This window comes from Zygotorulaspora mrakii, chromosome 4 (assembly GCF_013402915.1).
Source record: "Zygotorulaspora mrakii chromosome 4, complete sequence".
Classification (NCBI taxonomy): Eukaryota; Fungi; Ascomycota; class Saccharomycetes; order Saccharomycetales; family Saccharomycetaceae; genus Zygotorulaspora; species Zygotorulaspora mrakii.
Genome location: NC_050722.1, coordinates 810,790 through 829,702, shown reverse-complemented (window position 1 = coordinate 829,702; position 18,913 = coordinate 810,790). Strand labels below are relative to the sequence as shown.

At 40.0% G+C, this 18,913-nt stretch overlaps 8 protein-coding genes across 8 annotated transcripts; 2 read left to right on the top strand and 6 right to left on the bottom strand.

The window, feature by feature from the left end:
* Nucleotides 1-134: 134 nt before the first annotated feature.
* Nucleotides 135-1,241, bottom strand: IDH2 (isocitrate dehydrogenase (NAD(+)) IDH2; the record flags this gene model as incomplete). Its single annotated transcript, XM_037288549.1, has 1 exon — nucleotides 135-1,241. One exon carries the CDS (start codon nucleotides 1,239-1,241, stop codon nucleotides 135-137), a length of 1,107 nt encoding a protein of 368 aa, XP_037144444.1.
* A 2,281-nt stretch (nucleotides 1,242-3,522) lies between these two features.
* On the top strand, nucleotides 3,523-5,424 carry UBA2 (E1 ubiquitin-activating protein UBA2; the record flags this gene model as incomplete). The annotated part of the gene is made up of 1 exon (XM_037288548.1): nucleotides 3,523-5,424. One exon carries the CDS (start codon nucleotides 3,523-3,525, stop codon nucleotides 5,422-5,424), a length of 1,902 nt encoding a protein of 633 aa, XP_037144443.1.
* Nucleotides 5,425-5,611: 187 nt separating this feature from the next.
* On the bottom strand, nucleotides 5,612-7,597 carry HG535_0D04220 (Rho GTPase-activating protein; the record flags this gene model as incomplete). Its single annotated transcript, XM_037288547.1, has 1 exon — nucleotides 5,612-7,597. The coding sequence occupies one exon, from the start codon at nucleotides 7,595-7,597 to the stop codon at nucleotides 5,612-5,614; it is 1,986 nt and encodes a 661-aa protein (XP_037144442.1).
* A 768-nt stretch (nucleotides 7,598-8,365) lies between these two features.
* RVS167 (amphiphysin) lies at nucleotides 8,366-9,793 on the bottom strand (the record flags this gene model as incomplete). Its single annotated transcript, XM_037288546.1, has 1 exon — nucleotides 8,366-9,793. One exon carries the CDS (start codon nucleotides 9,791-9,793, stop codon nucleotides 8,366-8,368), a length of 1,428 nt encoding a protein of 475 aa, XP_037144441.1.
* Nucleotides 9,794-10,264: 471 nt separating this feature from the next.
* Nucleotides 10,265-11,914, top strand: CIN10 (Cin10p; the record flags this gene model as incomplete). The annotated part of the gene is made up of 1 exon (XM_037288545.1): nucleotides 10,265-11,914. One exon carries the CDS (start codon nucleotides 10,265-10,267, stop codon nucleotides 11,912-11,914), a length of 1,650 nt encoding a protein of 549 aa, XP_037144440.1.
* An 88-nt stretch (nucleotides 11,915-12,002) lies between these two features.
* On the bottom strand, nucleotides 12,003-13,868 carry MUS81 (Mus81p; the record flags this gene model as incomplete). Its single annotated transcript, XM_037288544.1, has 1 exon — nucleotides 12,003-13,868. One exon carries the CDS (start codon nucleotides 13,866-13,868, stop codon nucleotides 12,003-12,005), a length of 1,866 nt encoding a protein of 621 aa, XP_037144439.1.
* Nucleotides 13,869-14,120: 252 nt separating this feature from the next.
* Nucleotides 14,121-16,649, bottom strand: EFT1 (elongation factor 2; the record flags this gene model as incomplete). Its single annotated transcript, XM_037288543.1, has 1 exon — nucleotides 14,121-16,649. One exon carries the CDS (start codon nucleotides 16,647-16,649, stop codon nucleotides 14,121-14,123), a length of 2,529 nt encoding a protein of 842 aa, XP_037144438.1.
* Nucleotides 16,650-17,038: 389 nt separating this feature from the next.
* VPS17 (retromer subunit VPS17) lies at nucleotides 17,039-18,718 on the bottom strand (the record flags this gene model as incomplete). Its single annotated transcript, XM_037288542.1, has 1 exon — nucleotides 17,039-18,718. One exon carries the CDS (start codon nucleotides 18,716-18,718, stop codon nucleotides 17,039-17,041), a length of 1,680 nt encoding a protein of 559 aa, XP_037144437.1.
* Nucleotides 18,719-18,913: the final 195 nt, after the last annotated feature.

The following is an 18,913-nucleotide window of genomic DNA, read 5'->3' as shown; positions in this document are numbered from 1 at the left end:
CATACTTCTATCTGGATAATATTTACATATTAGCATGTATGGGGAAAACAATTGGAACAAAAGAAAGATAAAATTTGAGAAAAAGTGAAGTACCGGTAATTGACTTAATATAGTAAAAGCGCATAGTTTATCTTTCATAGTTTTCCAATGACAGCTGCCGTGAATGAGGAAGTTGATGCACTACCAGCTAAATCACCGGTTCTAGTTTCTGGACCTGCGGCAATAGTAGACAAAACGGCTTTTTCAATTCTATCAGCGTATTCATTTAAACCCATGTGGTTCAACATCATAACTGAAGATAATAATAAAGCGGTTGGGTTTGCCTTATTTTGACCAGCAATATCTGGAGCAGAACCATGAACCGCCTCAAAAATAGAAACTTTGTGACCAATATTACCCGATGGAGTCAAACCTAGAGAACCTGCGCTCAGACCAGAGTTCAAATCAGATAAGATATCACCGTATAAGTTTGGACACACTGAGACAGCATCAGTATATTGACCTGGGTTTGAAACAACATTCAAAACTGTATTATCGATTAGTTCGGTCTCCAATTTAATATCTGGGAATTCAGAAGCCATCTCCTTAGCCACAGTAACAAATAAACCATCAGCTAGTCTCTGAATGGTAGATTTATGAACAACAACCAGTCTTGGTCTACCAACAGCTCTACAATATTCATAAGCATATCTGATGACTCTCTCAGAGGCCTCCCTGGTGATCAATTTAATCGATTGAACAACCCCTGGCACGATAACATGCTCAATACCTGCATATTCACCTTCAGTATTTTCTCTGATCAGAACCAAGTCAACATCGCTATAAGTAGTTTTGAAGCCCTCTACACTCCTAGCTGGACGAACATTCGCGAAAAGACCAAAGGTCTTTCTTAGTGTCAAATTCATCGATCTATGACCTTTACCAATTGGCGTGGCTAGCGGACCCTTCAACGCAATTAGGTTTTTGTTGATAGATTTCACTGCAGGCTCCGGGATTGTAGTGACACCATTAACCAACAATGGCTTGACCTCACACACTTCCCAATCCACTGGAACCTTGGCTGCACTGAAAATTTCCTTAACGGATTTGGAAATCTCCGGTCCCACACCGTCACCTTCGATAAACGACACCGTGTATCTTCCTGTAGCTGGATTTGGTTTACCAGTGTATCTACCAATTGTTGGTTGCTTGGTAGCTAACAATCTACCAAATGTGCGTCTGCAAACCTGGCTCCTAAACATCTTTAAAACGCTTCGGTTCTATATTTAATCCCAATGTTCAATGTTTGCAAATAAAAAAGAAAATGTCGATTGATGATCACCAGATATCTCTTTTTATTTGATCAATTCCAGCTCTGTCGCGATCGAAATGTTGATGATTATGGGTTAGCAATTAGATATTTCAAGCAATCTTTCGAACTCAAGCTGCTTCTTTTTAAAAGATTCCACTTTGCATGTTCCCCTTGATGATTGCACTTGCATGTTAACCCGGTCTCTTTGGAATGATACTTCAAGTTACGTTTCGGATCCGAGGATCACCGAAATTTCGGAACCGAAGATCGGACATCGCTTTGTACGCATGACTCTGATAGAGCACCAAAAGCCTAATTGTACATCAAGTGTGAGACTAGTTACTATTAACATAAGATCTATTAGATTCCAACCACAAGAGATATGATAGACGGCTAGATGATGGAACTCTACATTGGAGGACTGTACAGCTCATTCAGTCATTGATATGGTGATTGTGATATTTTTCAGCGAGGTAGTTAGTTCTAAAAGAGAAGGGATGTGAAGACATCAATTTTAGCCGCTGAGCATCAGCACTTTCTTTTGGCACTATTAATGCTCAAAGGATGGTTTTCTATGGAAACACAGTGCTGAACGCCAAAAAACTGTTATTAATCAAGGCAAGGAAAGGTATCAAGCGAAAGATTCAGTAAGACGTTTCTAGTGCTGTAATGTCACAAGTCGAGAGGACAGCCCATCCCATTGCTGGGCACCTGGAAAAGGTTGGTAGAGTGAGTTTCAGGAGTGACATGACATATGCAGTAGTCATTATGAGCTATATGCTTGGTGCAGTATTCGCGAGTTCGTGACGAGCCCTCTGTGGCGTAAAATAGTGCACGAGGCTGCGGCATATTTTAGACTTGTTCCCTGGATGAGACGATGCTCCTGAAACTGGGGTATTTATGAAACTAAAAAATGCGGAACTTTGCAGCTGACTGCCGGATTGTAGTTTTTCACTATAACTTGAGAGATATCTTCCACTTCTGATAAAAAAAGCACCCGATCTTTGCTGGCCAAAATTGTACTCAAAGAGCAGCAGATTCTGCTCCGCTGTTTTGATAGTCAGGCACCGATCTAATCCTGTTTTCACGACGTTTCTTAGATGAGTTTTCGACGTAATGTAATAAAGTCGTACGCTGCCATAAAATATTCCTTGATATAAAGGTGAAGGATGCGGCTGGTGCAAAAATTCTTTCAGCCTATGGCGCAACTGTGAAAAATGGAAAACTTCACAGTTGCTAGGTGATTGTTAGCTTAGAGGTGACATTGGCTGCTAGCATGAGAAGAAGATAGTTTAAGGAAGTACGGGAAGCTCCAAATACGACGCCACAGGCGCAGAATATTGTCGAAACCGACATAAGATCGCAAGGAGTCAAAATGGAAGCAGACCGTGGTATTCTGTTTGCTCTAGAACATAGAGGTAAAGGAACAGGAGTTGCTGTTTTCAATATCATAAAAATACACTTGAAAACGGGTTTCTTAAACTAAAAAGAAAAAGTTGGTCCGCACACATATACCTTGTGATTTGAACAAGGAGTAACCATAAGCTGTCTGTGCTGCTCACCACGTCAATGTGTTTTGTGGTGCTTCTTAGCCTTGTACACTGCATGCAGAAAAGTCCGCTCTTTCCAGAACAATTGAGGTTCAAGGACAATTGAGGCTAAAGAACGACAAGAATTTCAGTTAGTTACAGAAAGGAACATCCCCCGTTCATTCAAACATAAGAGCTCTGCAATTTTCGTATAGTCATCAGAAAGAGGGGCAACCCGGTGCTGCTTGAACAGTTTGATTGCCATGCACACAGATCCAAGGTTTTCTAGAACAATGAAGGGTACACCACAATTTGCGAAAGATATCTAGTGGTTTCGTTTGTACTTTCGTACACATTGGCTGAGGTCTAATCCCGGTCATGTTCAACTTGTTTAATTATCATATAAATGTGCGGTTTGCCGAACATCACACGCAAAGTGTTGGCGGGAAATATTGTAGGTGAAAAGATGTCTTCAAATCATTCATCGGGAGTCGCTAACGAGGAGAATGCAGCCAACAGAAGTGATCTTGCTGTTGTGAGAAGCACCATATTCAAAGACGAAGCAATAGACATAATTTTCTTCACGTGATGTTATTATGTTGATTTGCTGACATCAGCTAGTACTTGAAGTTTGCAAAAATCACAGTTTTGAAGAAAGAACCACGAAAAGAAGTCAGGAAACCTCTCGAGCTGTCAGGAATTATGGCCAGAGAATCGAATCTAATCAAGATTGTTGGAAAATCTAACTATGAAAAGTTAAGGTCATTTAAATGTCTCATAGTCGGTGCTGGTGGTATAGGCTGCGAGCTCCTGAAAGACTGTATATTGATGGAATTTGGTGAGATACACATTGTTGATTTGGACACTATCGATTTGTCCAACCTGAACAGACAATTTCTTTTTAGACAACGTGATATTAAAAGGCCAAAATCGACTGTTGCTGTGAACGCGGTTCAATATTTTAACAACTCAAAATTAGTACCATATCAAGGGAACGTTATGGACAATGCACAATTTCCGTTAAACTGGTTTAAACAATTTGATATCATTTTCAATGGGCTGGATAATTTAGCCGCAAGACGCTACGTAAATAAGATGTCCCAGTTCTTATCGACTCCGCTAATTGAATCTGGTACATCGGGGTTCGATGGTTACATTCAGCCAATAATTCCAGGCAAAACAGAATGTTTTGATTGCACTAAAAAAGAAACTCAAAAAACTTTTCCTGTGTGTACCATAAGATCAACACCTTCACAATCTATACATTGCATCGCATGGGCCAAGAATTTTTTATTTGGCCAACTGTTCACTTTTGATAACGATTCTGAGAATGACAATGGCAATGATTGGGGTACGGATGATCAGGCGGAAATTGAGCGAATCAAACAAGAAACAGGCGAGCTAAGTGCATTAAAAAATATCATTACAGCACAGGATGAATCCAGAATAGAACAAATTTTAAAAAAGTTATTTGTAGATGATATTGAAAAGCTACTACAAATTGAAAACCTCTGGAAAACGAGAACTAAACCAGTTCCATTAAGTATATTGATAATCGAAAAAGCGCTACATAACAATTCAGGTGCGCATCTTAATGAAAACTCCTTGTGGACAATTGAAGAGCAGGTCAATAAATTTATTCAAAGCATCAAGTCGCTAATGCTCAGGTTAAAGAAAGAAAAAATTGATATCGAATTCCATAAAGATGATAAAGATACTTTAGAGTTTGTGGCAACAGCAGCAAATATCAGATCATTTATCTTCAACATCCCGATGAAAACGCTATTTGATATCAAACAAATAGCTGGAAATATTATTCCAGCAATTGCCACTACAAATGCTATAATAGCAGGTTTGTCGACTTTAACATCTTTGAGGGTGCTCAATTTGTTGTGTTACGCCGCCACAAAAAGCGCTACTGATCTCAATATGGCTTTCACGGCTAAAGCAAGTAATCTCTCTCAAGACCGATATATATCTAATCCAAAATTAGCTCCATCTAATCCATATTGTCCAGTAAGCTCGAGAGTAAATCGTGGCATTATTCAAATTACCGAAATGGGGTTATCAACAATCTCACTATATCAATTGACTAATCTACTTCGCGAAAAGTACATTTTTCCGGAAGAAGTCTCCATTCTTGATACAAGTGATAACAGACTTCTCTATGATTTTGATTTTGATGATCTTGAAGGCAAAAAACTTACGGATCTCAGCTTAGGCGAGGGGTCTGTTTTGTTATTTTCAGATGAAGAGGGCGATGGAACAGATCTGAAATTCAAAAAGCCCATTGAATTCTATTTTGAAATTGCCTCTGGTCCTTTGGAAAACGAAATATTATTGCCACAAATCGAGTCGTCCTACATTACAGCTAGGAGAAGTCTCCATGATGAAACAAGTGAGCAAGATCTACGAGAACCTCAGGACAAGTCAAAGGAAGACCAAACTATAATACTTGATGAAGACGAAGAAACTGCTCCGGAAAACAAGCGCCTAAAGCGTCCATTACCAGAAGAATCAGCTGATGAAGTAACAGAGGAGATCAGAAAGAAAAACAAGATTAGCGAACCCCCCGCTGAAGACAATGTTATCGAACTCGATTAGATGTTTTCCAGTAATCAATTTTCTCTACCGCAAATATGATGATAAGTAGTCAAGTAGGGAAATCAGTAATTAGAAGCTCTGATATAGAAATAAAATGAAAAGACAACCCCTATAATAATACACTATGAACTCCCTATAAAAGAACAATTATGAAAAAGTTAGCCCCACAAAAAAGGTTTCACGAAGGCTAGGAACGTGTCTTAGATCTTGAGCGACTTCTAAGCCTCCTAAACCAAGATTCGCTTCTGCGGGATCTCGAATGGCGTTCTTCCGTCGATTCCTCTTGGCCATCGGCCATTGGGTTTGAGGATGTTCCCAGATTAGACTGCTCGTTGCCCGACGAGCTTCTTGCTCTTCTTGCAGATGATAACCCCTCGAAGGCTTCAACTGAGTTGTTTCTACTGCCACTGAAGATCGTAGACATAGGTCGACGACTAGGAGATGTGATGCTGTTCCAACTTAAGCTACGATCCATATTCGGTATTGGCAGGTAAACCTGTCTTGGCGCCGAGTTGGAGAACGAACTTCCAGGAGATTGTGCAAAGCCATCACTTTCTCTTTCATCGAAATATCCTTCCTCACCTTCTTCTTCGGTTGCTGTTAGGTCTCCACCGTTATCGCTTAATATGCCCGGTTTATGTAGCCAAGGAAACAACTTAGATCTCCGTTTGCTGCTCGCAATCACATCAGGCGGTGTCACAACAGAGCCAAAAGATTTCGAATGTGGCCTTCCATGTCTCGGCAGTTGCAGCTGTTGTTTCTTTGGGGACATCTCATATTTTTTGTCCGCAGAAAAACTGATACCAGTCGCTTGACTAATATCAATTTTTTTAGGAGGTAAGATATTGATCGGTTTTGAAGACGGTATGGCAGTCGTCAACTCTTCCTTTTCCTCATTTGCGATTACAACTTTCGCAGTTTTTACTACGTCGGCATTTACCCGTTCTTTTAACTGCTCTTCCTTAGCAGATGTTTTAGACTTCTTCTGTGACTCGATTTTCGCTATTTCTTGTTCTGACTTCGCCAATTTTAGGAGATGAGGTAATAGTTTGTAGGAGTATTCAATTAGAAACTCTGTTACAACCCTGGACAGCTCATATTCCCTTGGATCCATGTCATGTTGTGGATGTGAAAGTATTGAAGGTTGAAAAATGGCAGCCAGATTTCTAGCAGACATTAAATTGAACTGCGATTGTCTTGAAAATAAACTTAGCAGATCTAACAAATAGATCGTTAATTGTTTAGCATCATTGGAAATTGAGATGAAAAGTGTTTCGTAATCCTTAATCGCCGCTCTGATATCCCGTATTAGCCTTTTCTTGTGACGCTGTTTCTTCTTGTTTTCTTCTTCAGCCAAAGTTTTACTATCATCTTCTAGTTCCTCGTCACCATCATTTTCTCTGTCATCTACGGGAACAACTGCCTGCTGTGCATCTTTGTTACTCTTAATTGTATTTGCGTTGTTTCCCGATTGACCTGGATTCATCACGGGCTGACTTGTCATATATTTTATTATCCGAGGTTTATCCTTCAAAGGTTTCCTAAAGTCTTCGTAAAGATCTAAAGGAATCAAAGGCTCTTTTAAATTATTCAAGTATCTTCTCAATAATGATGCGACATCGTGTACTGTATACGAGTCCCAACTAGAAAATTTTGCTCCATAATCTGGGGGAGACGAGAATATATACTGTAATTCCTTGACACGTTTACTGTTTCCTGCAATTCGAAATATACCCGAAGTCTCAAGGCCGTACTTTTTCAAATATGCCCCACATTTAGCAACCACAACGGGTATTCTTCCAAAGCTTACCAATTCACTTTGAACAATAACCTCGGCACTAGCTATGCTTAAGGACTCAGACAATGATACTCCAAAAACTCTTCCAGTAAAGCCATGTCGATTCGATAAAAAATTATCTCGATAGTTTTTGTAATCATCCGATGGTTGGGGTGACGATGACAGTGCACTCATGGTATTTTTGCTCAATGCTTGCGAGTTGACGTCTGAGTATACCGATTTTTTTGAATCTGATCCGGCTTTGCTTTGATTAATCGACGGAAGCCCTAGCGATTCACTTGAAGCGCTTTTAGGATTGTTGCTCCACTGTTTCCAAAGCGCTGATATTGGCGATTTCGCTGGTGATACTGTAACGATAGGATTACTGTTTGTCATTGAAGCAGACTTATATCAAGAAAAGGAACTCAGACCAAATAGAATGGAACCAGATATAATTGATATCTCAAACCTTATTTTTATTATCCCAAAATAGAATCACTGCGGCTGGTCTGTTCAAAAACGGTCAGTATGCGTGATGCCAGATTAATGGAACTTTGTTTCTCAGGTCGTTGTATTTTTGTACACGAATTTGGAAAGAGAAGACACAACGTTGTATAGAAGCTAAACTTTTGGAATCCAGAACCCGTCCTACTTTCTGAGTCACTGTAAACTATAACGGCTGAGACTAGTATGCCAATCTAACTTCTCTGATTTTATTTCCCTGGCGAACTCCGCGATGACTGGTTTCTCCTCTCAACGGGTACACGTAAATCACAATCTTTACGAACCTAAAAATAACTCTGCTCTCGAGAAAATCTTATGAGAGAGAGGAAATGTCTGCTTATAAAACCACTGGCTGTTTAAAATAGTGGATTCCTGTGAATTGAGTCTAATATTCCGCTAGATATCACTTCTTGTGCAACTAGGAACGTAGTCGCCAGGCTCTTTTGATAGTAATTATAACTTGGAATTCTAATTTTAATTTTATATCGTATTTGATGACGGTTGCCATTGCTTTACTATATCCCAAAATGGAGCCTGGTCACCATTCCGTTCCCTTTTAGTCCACACGATTATGTCCATTTGGGAAATAAATTGAGTACAAAGCCTAATTAGGAGAAGTAATACGAAAAACTATGAATAAGAATAACATATTGAAATGGTTCATTGCTTGTGCACTTGAACATAGTTGCCAGGGAATACACCTTCTTGGCCATTGTATCTTCCTGTCCACCACTCATTAGGGTCCGCCGTACGTTGGACAACTTCAATGACAGCACCAGCAGGGAAGGATAAGTCGCCTGCTGCTTGAGCCTGATAGTCGTACAAGGCTGTTACGGTTTCTACAGCTGGAGTAGGTTGTGGTTGCACAGGTGTCTGCATTGGCACGCCAGTAGTGTATGCTGGTGGAGCTGCAGCGGCATCTGGTGATTGGAAAGAGCCGGGATACGCCGTTGGTGTCATCGTTGCCCCATAACCGGCAGGCTGTGGAGATTGAGCACCGTAGGCCCCTGGACTAGTGACTGCAGCACCAGCATACCCTGGGACAGCACCGGCGTAGCCTGCCGGAGACCCAGCATATCCTGCGGCTGCAGGACTACCGTAGCCCGGTTGGCTACTTTGGTAAATAGGTTGTCCCGTAACTGGATCGTAACCCGAGGGCGCGCCTGGTGTACCTGGAGAAGTAGGAGATTGCATACCTGGCGCTCCGCCAGCACCATATTTCTTTCTTGTCATTTCCAACTTTGCTTTGGAATAACCTACTTTGAAGTTAGTTATTGTCAAAGAATCACATTGTTCCTCCACGTTGCCCCTCTTAAAGTGGAAAGTTTCTACGATATCGCTGTTCAAATCAAAATACGGAATTTTCATCTCTTGAAATCTATTGTACAGGGTGTAGAAAATGTTTAGCTGCATGAAATAAAATGAGACAAAAAGTGGTTGTACGAACTGCGCTTCCAGAGTGAACAACAGAGGCAATTGGTTCTTTAGCATATCGTTGTAGTAATCGTACTCCTGTTGAGCCACTTCCATCTCTGCTTGTGCTTTATACAATCTTTCCTCATCCTTTGGCTGTGGTTTGGCTTTCGTTTCCTGCTTTTTATATGTGTTATAATGTCTATCTAAATCCAGCTTTTTGTGATTTCTTTTAGTTGACATTTTGCGAATGTATCCAATCGTCTTCAACAGTTCTTGACACGGTGCCATAATTTTTTCGTCGATCAAAGCTAAATCTGGCTTCAAGGCTTCCTGAAGCTCCGCGACAATTGCCTTGTATTGTTCACACGCTTCAATACCTTCAGGATTATCTTCAGGAACAGCTGCATTCGGATCACTCATCTTACCACTTATTGGCTTGAATATTTCCTCCATTGCTTTTGCAAAACCGATCTGATGCGATAACATACCGTTCACGGCCCCTGAGTATCTCTTTGACTCATCACTTAACTTTTTCACCTCTATTTCCAACTCCTTGAAACGACGTTCTGCATCTTCATAAACAGGATCCTCAATCTGTTCCCCCATATTGAATTTATGGCGAAACGATTGAGGTGCTCTGGCAACAGCCCTCGTAAAGCCCTTAAAACTCATACCACAGTTTTACGAGTAGCCTATAGCTCGATTTCAAATGCCCCAATACTGCTCTATTCAGATGATTAACTTAGTTATATCAATCCTAAGATTTACTTTTCCAGTCAAGCATGACTTTTCTCCTTTATTTGTTCATTTCCGAGAAGTTAAAAGAGGGCTGGGACATCACGTGAGACTGGTCAAATCAAGATAAACGCTGTGATTCAGTAAAGAATAGTTCCATTTAGAACGATTAATGATCCTATTAACTGTGCCGTATCTGCTTTGAATTTAAGTCACAAGCAGAGTTTCTATTACAGCGTTTTTCGAATTATGTTCTTTATTGGGAGCGGGGTTTTCTATTTGTGTTCCCTCAAGATGTATGGAAACCGAAGGTCAGAATAATGAAATTTCGGAATCTCATCACTACTTTGCGAGAGATCAGCTTCTTCGATAATTGTTCTCATATTCATTTTAGAGTACATCTTTGATATGGAGCAACGTCGGGAGGCTAATGTAAGGTCCTCTTATGAAGTTGATGAAGTTTACTCAGATTTATACTCTACATTGTCTCAGGTCACATCGACGACTGCCAATGACATCGAACAGTTACTCTTCTCCTTCACTTGGAGAACATGTTTCATCCTACTAGGAGCTACTGTGGGTGGGCTGCTATTTGGCTACGACACGGGCGTGATTTCTGGAGTACTTTTAAGTTTGAAACCGCAAGATATATCAAGATCTGTTATCACCAATTTTGATAAAGAAATCATAACCTCCATAACTTGTGTGGGCTCCTTCTTTGGATCTGCATTGGCTATTCCGATGGCGGACAAGTATGGCAGGAAAATGACATTAGCGTATTGTTGCATAGTATTCGTCCTAGCCGCACTATTGATGGCGACATCAATGACGCTCACATTTTTGGTCTTTGGGCGATTTATTGTTGGAATTGCTGTTGGAATTGCTGCTCAATGTGTTCCAGTATACATGAGTGAAATATCTCCCTCGAACGCTCGTGGAACTATACTTACGCTGAACTCATTAGCCATCACGGGAGGACAATTAATTTCTTACATTATTTCCTTTTTCTTTTCAAGTATAGATCAGTCGTGGAGGTACCTATTTGGATTATCTGCAATTCCAGCTCTGCTCTTCATATGTCTGCTGGATTTCATACCGGAATCGCCAAGATGGCTGATTTCATTTGGTAGTTTGACAAAAGCTCATGAATCGATAAAAATTATTTATCCAAAAGCAACACCTCGACAAATAGCATTGAAATTGAAAAGACTTATTATTGATATCAATAAGATGCGGAGGTATCAAGATGTGGAGGAGCCACTTTTACGACGTTCTTCATGTTTTTTCTTTAGATACAACCATTCTTCAAATTCGTTACAACTCTTAGAAGAACCACCTACGGATCCTTCAAATTCGGAGGTCTTCATCTTACCAAAGAACGCGGGTCAAAGAAGTACTCGTAGGCGCATTCACAGAATGGAACCACGAGCAAAAAGAGCACTAACTGTTGGATGCGTTTTGATGTTTTTTCAGCAGATTACAGGATTTAATGCATTTATGTACTACGCTACAATTATTTTCGCGAACCTTAAAGTCGAGAATCCATTGATTCCCGCAATGGCAGTTGCCTTTACTAATTTCATTTTCACATTCGTTGCATTAAAACTTGTGGATTCGGTCGGAAGAAGGAGTACACTTCTTTGTACAGTTTTCATTATGATTATAGGACTTTTACTAAGTAGTGTTGGATTTGCAAGAACTGATACAAGGCTCATAATAACATCACTTTTAATATTTGTGGCAGCCTATGCTTCAGGAATGGGGGCAATACCGTGGAGCACTGTTGAACTGCTTCCTTTGAATAGAAGATCATTTGGTAGCGGATGCATATCATGTGTTAACTGGCTAACTAATGCTATTGTGTCTATGTCATATCTTTCAATTATGAATAGAGTTGGAAATGAACATACAATGATGATATTTGTCTTCTTTGCTGTTCTCAACTGGATATTCGTATATTTTTTCTTTCCAGAAGTTAAAGGACTTTCTCTGGAGGAGATCGGCAAAGTTTTTGAAAATGGTATCGACGTCCATTACGTCTATAGAAACTATCATTGACTTAGGTTATGTTTTCTTCAAACATGTGATGGATGCATCTGATTTCTATTGTGAGGATTCTGCATAAGAATGTTAGAACGTGTATTATTTATGACGTAAATGATCCAAATACCCCGGCCAACTTTTCTGATAGACTCTTGGTTATTTTTTTTGCACCAGGGGCTTCTCCTAATTTGTGAAACATTAGCAATTTAGCTTCTTCATCAGTACGGCAATTGCGATAAGCCACCAGGAGATGATTCAGCGTGGGGAATAACGTCTGTATAGCAACTGCTTTTTCTATAGAAACGCCTTTCACGTACATTAATATTTGGATAGTTAGCTCTCGTATGGTGCTCAGTTCCCCTTTACCCAAAATTTCTTGAAAGCACTGGAAACTATGGCAGCACTCAATATCTGGAAATTTTTCAAACTCGTCTCGGAACTGTTCAAGAACCTTAAGGTAATCATCTTGATTCCTCAAACTGGTGGGGTATATAACTATCAGTTTTTTTTTGGAATATTCTTTAACGATAACAGTATGAAGGGCATGTAATCTATCAACAGTTTCATCAGAGTTCGATGTCCTTATCATTGAGAATCTATAGTAGACAAGTATCAACCAGAGTGCCGTTTTTAATGCTTCGTTCATGCCTTCCAGCGCCTTAGACATTGTTTCTTCAATTAGGTAGTATTTATTCCTGCAACCTGACTTATCCAACCGACTTTTCTGTTCCATAAATCGATTATCACGGATACTAAAAGCAAGATCATCCAATCTTTTTCTCTCAATAATTGTATTGATAATGCACTCACTCCCACTTTTTTTATGTTTAGCAACCCAAAGAATATCTCCTAATGCGAGTTGCCGCATGCCACATTTTATTCCTTTCGTCTCCAATGCAATTGAAAAGAAATCACGGTTTCCATGGGATTTTATTTCACGATGGTCAATAATGGGGTAAACTTCATAACTACCTTGCAACCACAGTTCATAACTCACTCCGTTAAATTTTCTTTTCAAAATGTGGTCCCGGTTGACAGTTTTATGCCGATTTGAAGTCAGCTTTGGTGAAGATGTGGTCATTGTATCATCATTTCGTGGAATATCCTCTTCTTTTGATTCTGCTACAATAGAATTATGAAATGTCATGTCCATCAATGATGTGCTTTCATTGTCAAGTAGTGCTTCCCGTCGTTTATTGCTATCTGACTCAAACAAAGCACAGAAGTCAGCGGTTATGTCAGCACAACTAGTTTCACTTTCACATTGATGACCCGCAGATGTTTGATTCTCAAATGGAAAAGTTATGTCGGCAGCTGATTTAAGCGTAGTCGCCATCGTTACGCCCGCTTCAGTTAGAGAGTACTTTCTTGGCCTGCCACCTTCTAGAACTAGATCATGTTTTTTTAATGAATGAATTGCCGACCATGCACCGCGTAACTCTTTTGTCATAAAATTTGGATCCATACTGCTGTCACAATATTTCTGAGCTGTTTTGATCACATCGTCTCGGCTAATACCCTTCAGTATTGCACGATGTTCCAAAAGAGCAAGAAGAATACCGTAACCACCGGATCTTTTCCTTGGGATGTAGCTTACCTTTTTTTTTTTGGGTAACTGCTGCTCCTCTGGTTCATCAAAGCCTCCATTAAAACTCTTAGATCGTAGGATTGTAGTTGTTCTTTTACCTAAACTGCTTGACTCCACAGCAGGCCTTGGTTGTGGAAACTCGGCTCCAATCTCTTGACAATGCTGCATAAGCTTTTTCTCAAGCCTTTTCATGATAGTTTCGCCTATCCCTTTTATCTTCTTAAGATCCTTGGGATAGAAGATGATCCCTTCAGTTTCCAAGAGGTGCCTTCTGGCCTTTTCATAGGTCAAGTTTAGCTGCTCCTGACGGGGGTTTAATTCAACTATCAACTCCTGTAGCCATTCCGCATATAAGTTCTTCAAATTCGAAGGTAATGACATTCAGCAACCCCTCCATTCATAGTTCAATTTAATCTGGTTTTAGCATTTACAATTATCATAATGGCAAGATAAAAATCATAGCCGCCACGCGTTTGCAGAAAAAAAAATAAAAACGAAAATGACTACTGTGAAATATTTGATATGATAAATTGATACTATGTTAAAAAACTACAAACAAATTGGCAATATATATTATATTTAACGCTGTTAATAAACGCTTAAGAAAGGAAGAACAAACCTAAAATACATTGCTTATAATTTGTCGTAGTATTCTTGCCAGCCTGGAACTTCCTCCTTCATACCGTGTCTCTTACGAGCAGCAAGAACAATTTCACCAGCCTTAGTGGTTGGGTCCAATGGATCACTACCTAGAGTAGCCCAGTGATCGAACACCATTTGTGGGAAAGCTTGACCACCTGTAGCTTGTCTCAATTCACCGGTGAAACCGAAAGACTCGTTGACTGGCAAGTAAGCCTTGACAGTGAATAATGGAGTACCTGGTCTTTGTTCTTCAGAGACAACTTGACCTCTCTTCTTGTTCAAGACGGAGTAAATACCACCGACAGCTTGTTCTGGACATTGAATTTCGACCAAGAAAACTGGTTCTTGAATCTTTGGTTCAGCTAACAAGAAACCTGCGTAAGTAGCTCTTCTCATGGTAGGAATGATTTGACCACCACCTCTGTGAATGGCATCGGCGTGTAAAGTAACATCTAAGATGTTAACTCTGACAGATCTCATTTGTTCACCGAAAATTGGACCCTCTTTTGTAGCCCATTGGAAAGCAGCAACAACAGAATCTTTAATTTCGTGCAAGTATTGGACGGCTTTGGTTTGGTCGACAACCAAATTTGGACCATTACCATCTGGGCCGAAACACCAAATCTTTCTGGCATCGGTGACATCCCAGTTGAATTCATCAGCCATGATTCTAGCTCTTGCTTTGAAATCATCTCTTGGGTTGATCTTACCATTTTCAATTGCCAAAGAAACTTCTTCATCAATTGGTTCGGCCTTTAAGTAAATTCTGTTATGCTTGTTTGGAGATTTAGATAAAGCGACTTGAGAAGATTCACCTTCGACTGTTTCTCTGTAGGCAACAACAGGTGGAGAAATCTTCAATGGAATACCGGCATGATCATTTTCCAAATCTTGCAGACAGATTTCCAAATGCAATTCACCGGTACCAGCAACAATATGTTCACCAGATTCGGACATGTAGGTCAAAACACATGGATCAGATTTGGATAATCTCTTTAGACCTTCAACCAATTTTGGTAGATCGTTGGCATTTTTAACTTCGACAGCGACTTGGACAACTGGGGAGACAGAGAATTTCATGACCTTCATGTTGTGTGCAGCTTCGTTGGTGGTTAAAGTACCAGTCTTCAATAAGAATTGATCGACACCGACTAGACCAACAATGTTACCAGCTGGACAGTCATCGATTGGTTCAGTTCTGGAACCCATCATAAGAACAACTCTTTGAATAGCCTTCAAGAACAAATCATCCTTCTTACCTGGGACATAGTTTGGACCTTGAATTCTGACCTTTTGACCAGATTTAACGGTACCGGCGAAAACTCTACCGAAAGCGTAGAATCTACCCTTATCCGATGTTGGAACCATCTTAGAGACGTACAACATTAAATCAGCGTTTGGATCACACTTCTTGATAGCCAAACAGAATGGATCATCAGAAGGACCTTCGTATAGTTGTTCAGCTCTGTAGTTTTGAGCAGTAACTGGAGATGGCAAATGCATAACGATCATTTCCAATAAAGCATCGGCAGCTGGTAAAAATTTCTTCATAACAACCTTCAACAAAGCTTTACCTTCCAATTCTTTTTCGTCACCCTTCAAATTGATTTCCAATTTCTCCAAAAGAACTGGAATTTCATCCTTCTTGAAGTTCATGATAGCAGCGAATAATCTGAAGATTGGATCCAAGACGAACATATTGAAAGCTCTTTCCAACGGCTTACCAGAGGCATCAGTTTCTTTGTTAGTCCATTTCTTGGTCTTTGGGTTGAAGTAAGAGTCACCCCATAATCTTTCCATCATCTTTGATTTGTCAACACCGAATTTCTTACCGTATCTGTTGGCGAATTGACGGATGGTGAAAGCCCAACCATGTAAACCAGAACCGAAAGCAACGGTACCTTGAGATGGGTAAACTTGAACATCACCTAAAACTTCATCAGCATAAGTAGAGATAATGACGTTAACGGATTCAACAGTTCTGGAGAAAGATTGGTACAAATCTTCCTTGGTAACTTGCAATTCCAACAAAGCTCTGTCAACTTTGTTAATAACAACAACAGGCTTGATTCTTTCACCCAAAGCTTGTCTCAAGACGGTTTCAGTTTGCACACAGACACCTTCAACAGTGTCGACGACAACTAAAGCACCATCGGTAACACGCAAAGCGGCAGTAACTTCTGAAGAGAAATCAACGTGACCTGGAGAATCGATCAAGTTAATCAAGAAAGAGTTACCGTCGCTCTTTTGCTTAATGTCCTTGACATCCTCATCATTGATTTCAGCAAACAAAGAGATAGCGGTAGACTTGATAGTAATACCTCTTTCTTGTTCGTCCTTTCTGGTATCCATGAAACGGGCTTCACCAGCCTTTGCAGCAGAAATGATACCAGCCTTTTGGACCAAGGAATCGGTCAAGGTAGATTTACCATGATCGACATGGGCAATAACAGACATGTTACGCACATTGGTAACCTTGTCCATCAGGGAACGCATTTGGTCAACAGTGAAAGCAACCATCTCTGTTTAAATTATTCAATGAGTCTATGATTAGCTTTTCGCACAAGGGTTTCAAGAATTGAAACTAATACTAATAAAACCCAAATAAATAATATATATACAACTTATAAGTAAGTGTAGTAAAAAAAATTCCAAACTAGTTATACTAATTCAGTAAAAAAATTTTTTCCTTAACCATTCCTTCCCATCATATCTGCTCATTCAAAATTTGCAATATGCCCTTCATTTTTTTTTTTTTCATATTAAAACTTCGAACTTTCTTTTTCCCGCGTACTGAGAAATTACGAGACTGCGCCCGTGCTGAAAGTTTCGCTAATCGTTAAACATGATGGTAATACTAGGATGGTGATTAAATACGGTACAGTTATATTTCAGATACGTAAAAGGCATTAGAAAGTTGGTAAGCCAAGCATTGTAGCGGCACTGCGAGCATCAAGTGACGTAGATTCAGAAGCTCTTGCAGTTTCATTTGTATCAAAAGGCGAAGAGCTTTGTGTTTCTGAAAAAGTGGCAGCACCTGCCTCGATAGTTAGCGCCTTATCGAACTCCGTATGTGCCAGTTTATCCATTTGGCTTGTTGAGCGACGACGAGCTTCGCCAGTCCAGTCGTCGCCATCAACGCTTTGGGATATTATATCTGTGGTCATGGCATCATTACCGGAAACACGTCCTTCACGCCCCAGTCGCGAAAGACCACCATTTGTATCAGCTCTTCTTACATCAGATCTTATTCTTTCCAGTAAGGTTAATTTTTTGCGCTCATATTCTATCTTGCGCAGTGCATATTCTTTGATGGAATTGGACATTTTGTTTTCGTACCATTCTAACCATGTTTGACGTTCTATAAGCATGTTCATTGTGACTCTTTTCAACTTATTGGTCAAAAGCTGTTCATCCATTGTTGAAGTTTTCAGATGACGAAGTGCTTCATCAACTTTCAAAGGATTGATGTCCCTCTTGGCTCTCAGTTTTCTTGCTTGGTCTTGTCTAGTTCTCAAAATTTGTTGTGCTTGCATTAGCTCTCTCATGATCAAATGCCGGTTGGTCAACGCCTCTTTGACAACATATGAATCCTTCACGATCCATTCGAGAGCATCGTGTAACGTGGCGATATCCAGTGTTGCAATAACACTATCTATGTCACCAACAGCAATTAGAATTTTGCCAAATTTTTTATACAAATGACTTTGACCCTGGTCATCCATATTGACAAAGCCTTGACCGAAGGAGTTTTCTTCTTGTGACAGTATTTTTTTGCTTCTACTTACTTTTGACAATTTTGAATCAATATCCTGGCAACGCCAGTAAATAGATTTAACCAACGGCCTAAATTCTGCCAATTCAACCGTTTCATCGTATGGAGGTGCTAGCTGTTTCAGAGTTTTCCTTTTCAACCCAGTTGCGGGCAATTTTGATTTATTTATTGGCGAGTAGGTGTTAAAATCACTTTCAATGAAAAATGCAACTTCCTCGTTTCTTAAAATCAACGGGTCCTCACAAATTCTATTAAACCATTCCTGAAAGTTTTTAATCGTTTTTTCGTAATCTTCATTACTGTTTATACCGTAATTGGTGAAAGATCGTGGAACTGACGGAATAAAAGATTCTTGAATAGCTCCATTGAGATATTTGAAAAGCTGCTGAAATTCGTCAGGCGTCTTGCGTATATTCTTATGATTCTGCTTTCTAAATGTTGGCAAATTGGTTTGTACATCCATGATCAGTGTTGGGTTTTCCTTCTTGTTGCTGGTCGATCCGATTCGTTCCATTCCCTTAATCTTCACCAGCAATGTGTATTTGGAGGGTCTACGCTCAGGGAGGATTCTGAAGCTCTCCTCTTCCTCCTGTTGATTGTCGTCATTGGGATCCAAGCTGGCATCTCTTAGGACCTGTTGTTCCTGTTCAGCTTCATTGTGACTGTTTTCTCTCCGTTCTTCACTCTCGTTTTCTTCCTGTGGCGGCGTCTCCCCTATTGACGGCTGGTTCTCGAGTATCGACCTCGCAAACGGATTGTTATCTATCATATCGTCATCATCTTCATTAGGATCGTAAGCTACAACTGAAGTCATGATCACGACACAGTTTGAACTCAATCAGCTGCTCAAGTGACAACAGTTCTGCACCGTTACATCAAAAAAAAAAATCATTCAAGTACTGACAGAAAACCCCTACTGCCGAATTTTTTTTGGTTTTTCGTCATTGTAAAAAAGTAAAAAATACCTACTATTAAAAAGGAATCTGCAAGATATAAAACTCCTCTTCGC